Source organism: Acanthisitta chloris, unplaced genomic scaffold, assembly GCF_000695815.1.
Source record: "Acanthisitta chloris isolate BGI_N310 unplaced genomic scaffold, ASM69581v1 Scaffold28072, whole genome shotgun sequence".
Taxonomy (NCBI): domain Eukaryota; kingdom Metazoa; phylum Chordata; class Aves; order Passeriformes; family Acanthisittidae; genus Acanthisitta; species Acanthisitta chloris.
The window spans coordinates 493-3317 of record NW_008661469.1 but is presented as its reverse complement, the minus strand read 5'-3'; the positions used below and the strand labels follow the sequence as shown (position 1 = coordinate 3317).

Here is a 2825-nt window from a genome sequence, read left to right as displayed (position 1 = left end):
GGCCGAGGCACCGCGCGGGTGGGGAGCTGTGCTGGTTAGTAGTTAACGACGGGAGTGTCTTAAGGCAACCGGTAAAGTTAGTTAACATTTCGGTAATCGAAAGAGTTTTGCTTTAAACAGCAGTAAACGGGCTGATAAGGCAGCAGATTTGGAGAGGCTGAAGATTCAAAGGCACCTTCAGTAGATCGGAGTTTCTTCCTGTAAGTCATGAAGACACAGACCAGACTACGAAAAGAAGAAAACAGTTGGACAGTGTCCTTCAGCCTCGCACCATAAATTCTCAAAATGCAGGATCGTTAAGATACCGGAGATAAATCCCTCTTAAATCCCTGAAGAATTTCCCATGTGGGTTTTTCTAGGTGTAGTGTTCCTTTGCGCTGACCCAGGGCTGTCCCCCTGATGCCAATGGGCACTGCAGCATCTGTGACGCTGTTACGGCACAGACTCAAAACCTGTGTCTCCCCATGAAACGCTTGGCCATTATGTGAGAACTCAAAGACTGAACTATACAGTCCCTGGTCCATCCTAACCCAAAGTTAGTCTCATTTCACCCTGCAGCAAAACCCCAAAAAAGCCTGTGTCACTGTGCACAGAGGGTTGAGATTCAGGTACTGGAGCTCCCACTGTGGTCACGGTTTGCCACTAGTGAGTGGCAGGCAATGGTCGTTAAAGTTGTCCCTGTTATTTCAAATTAACCTTGTGTACACTTCCATTTGAGTATCCTGGTGTCATTTGAACTGCACTAGTCAGGGAAATAACACAATCTATTCCAAAGCCATGAGAAATCCCCATTTTGGTGGGACTTACCAATAATGATGATGATGATAATGACAACAACAGCTATCAATATTGCCCACATCTGTTGAAAAAAAGCCATACAGCACTTACTACAAACCATGCAACAGCATTAACTGCCCCTCAGGGCACAGGACCACAAAGTACTTGGTGTTACTTTGCAAGGTACTTTGGCACCGATCTACTGGCAAGGGAAGATTCCACAGTGAGCCAGCTTGATCCACCAGTAGCATTCAGAGGTGACAGTGAGTTAGCACTCAGTGGTGGAGCAGCACCACTGTGCCTGCAGGGAATTTATGCACATTCCCCTGGTCCAAGGGAATACACAAGCTGTCTTCCAACCTTTGCCAACAGCTACAAGTACAGGAGTCTGAGTAAGCTTCTTCCCCTTTTTCTAATACTTCCTGCATTAGCTCAGCCTATGCAGTTTTAGCCTTTTCTTCTGTTCCTCAAAGCCTGATATTACCAAAAATGTTTCCTCCCGGGCCATTGCCATCCTAGACAAGTTCCTGCACAGGGCAGCACGGCTTGTCGTTACTTCACCCAGCCCCTATATGCCATGCTTTAAAAAATCAGATGCTGCCACTTAAATAACATTCTTTTTTTTCTGCCTTTTGAGATGCTGACTGTAAAAATGTTACCAGCAATACTGAACAGTGTAAGTAACAAGCCATAGTTACCTTACAATTCTTCCACCAATACTTCCTTTTCAGCTTGGCGGCACTGGTCTCAAACTGGGAAGCTCCTGCTTGCAGTGCATCAGCACGGTCATCCAGCTCTGACAGCTTCTGATCTCGCTCCAATACCTTGTCCACATTCACTCTCATGATGTCAACAACCTACATCAGTTTAATGCTTATGGTGAGTTATTGGTTGTACAACCCCTGGGGAATATCATCGAAGGCAGCAGACAGTAACACATGGTACTTGATGTTCTCCTCTCGGAAGCAGGAGCTATTGCTTTTCAGTATATGCAGTCACAAGCTTAAACAAAACTATGACATTCACCTGTGGCTGGAAGCCCCTGGTACCTACTTCAGTGTCAGTAGCGCCAAGTGTGCTGGCATTCCTTCAGGCCTGGGAAGTAATTCCCAAGTCACTTCAGGAGCTGAGGCATATTAATATGATAGTAAACCACATGTCAAAACCACCCTTGGGCAGCCAGCCTGGCTTTTGGACTCCACGAAAATCCAGACACATTGCACTTGGCAGTCAGCACTCACTGCTACTGACAAGGCTTGTCGTCTGCAAGAACAAAGGGCTTTATATTTACTTAGACCAAATCCTCAAGCACCAAGATTGCAGATAACGTTTGGGCACTGATAACTTCTCTCTGCTTCCCCTTCATTATATGTAGGGGAAACTGCTTTGGCAAAAGCATCCCTTCCACATAGGTAGGTATCCTGAAGGAAAATGAAGACACTGCTGTCAGACTAGACTTTTACCTCATCAACTTGATGCTGAGTCTGCTGGAGCCGACGATTACTGCCAGCAGCCATATTTGAGCTTCCAGCGATATTGGCTGACCTGCAGCAAAGAAAGGTATCATTACTCATCTGGCACTCCTGAGAACCAGGAACTCATATCTTTGGAATAAATACTGAGCAGTTTCCTACTGCAGAAGTGGTGTTTTAACAGCTGCCACGTTCCAAACATCTTGTCAACAAACTGCCTGCAATGCTGTGGGTCAGCAGGGGTTTGCTAACATCACACTTTGCAGTGAGACATGAGAAAGCCTCAACGACAGTTCATAGGGCTCAAAGAGTTTGGGTTTGGGGTGTTTCTCCTTTCCACTATGAACACAAATGCTAAGTTTCAAGCTACAGTAGTCTACTTAACAGTTATCCCAAGTATGTACTTCTTCAGTGGCTGCTTCTCTACTGTTGTCTGTCTCTGTTCTTTTGAAATGCTTGACATGGAGCACGAGAAAGCACCAGAAGGAGAAAGCATTTGGCATACACAAAAATTCAGTTCTGGACAGCTTTGAATTCAGAACAGAGTTCTTTTTACCAGCTGCAACACTCTACATC

At 45.6% G+C, this 2825-nt stretch overlaps 1 protein-coding gene across 1 annotated transcript; it reads right to left on the bottom strand.

The window, feature by feature from the left end:
- Positions 1–807: 807 nt before the first annotated feature.
- On the bottom strand, positions 808–2322 carry LOC103798008 (vesicle-associated membrane protein 3-like; the record flags this gene model as incomplete). The annotated part of the gene is made up of 3 exons (XM_009070249.1): positions 808–859; positions 1476–1634; positions 2241–2322. Coding segments are annotated over 3 exons (293 nt in total), but the record flags the coding sequence as incomplete, so codon positions are not given.
- Between the last annotated feature and the right edge of the window lie 503 nt (positions 2323–2825).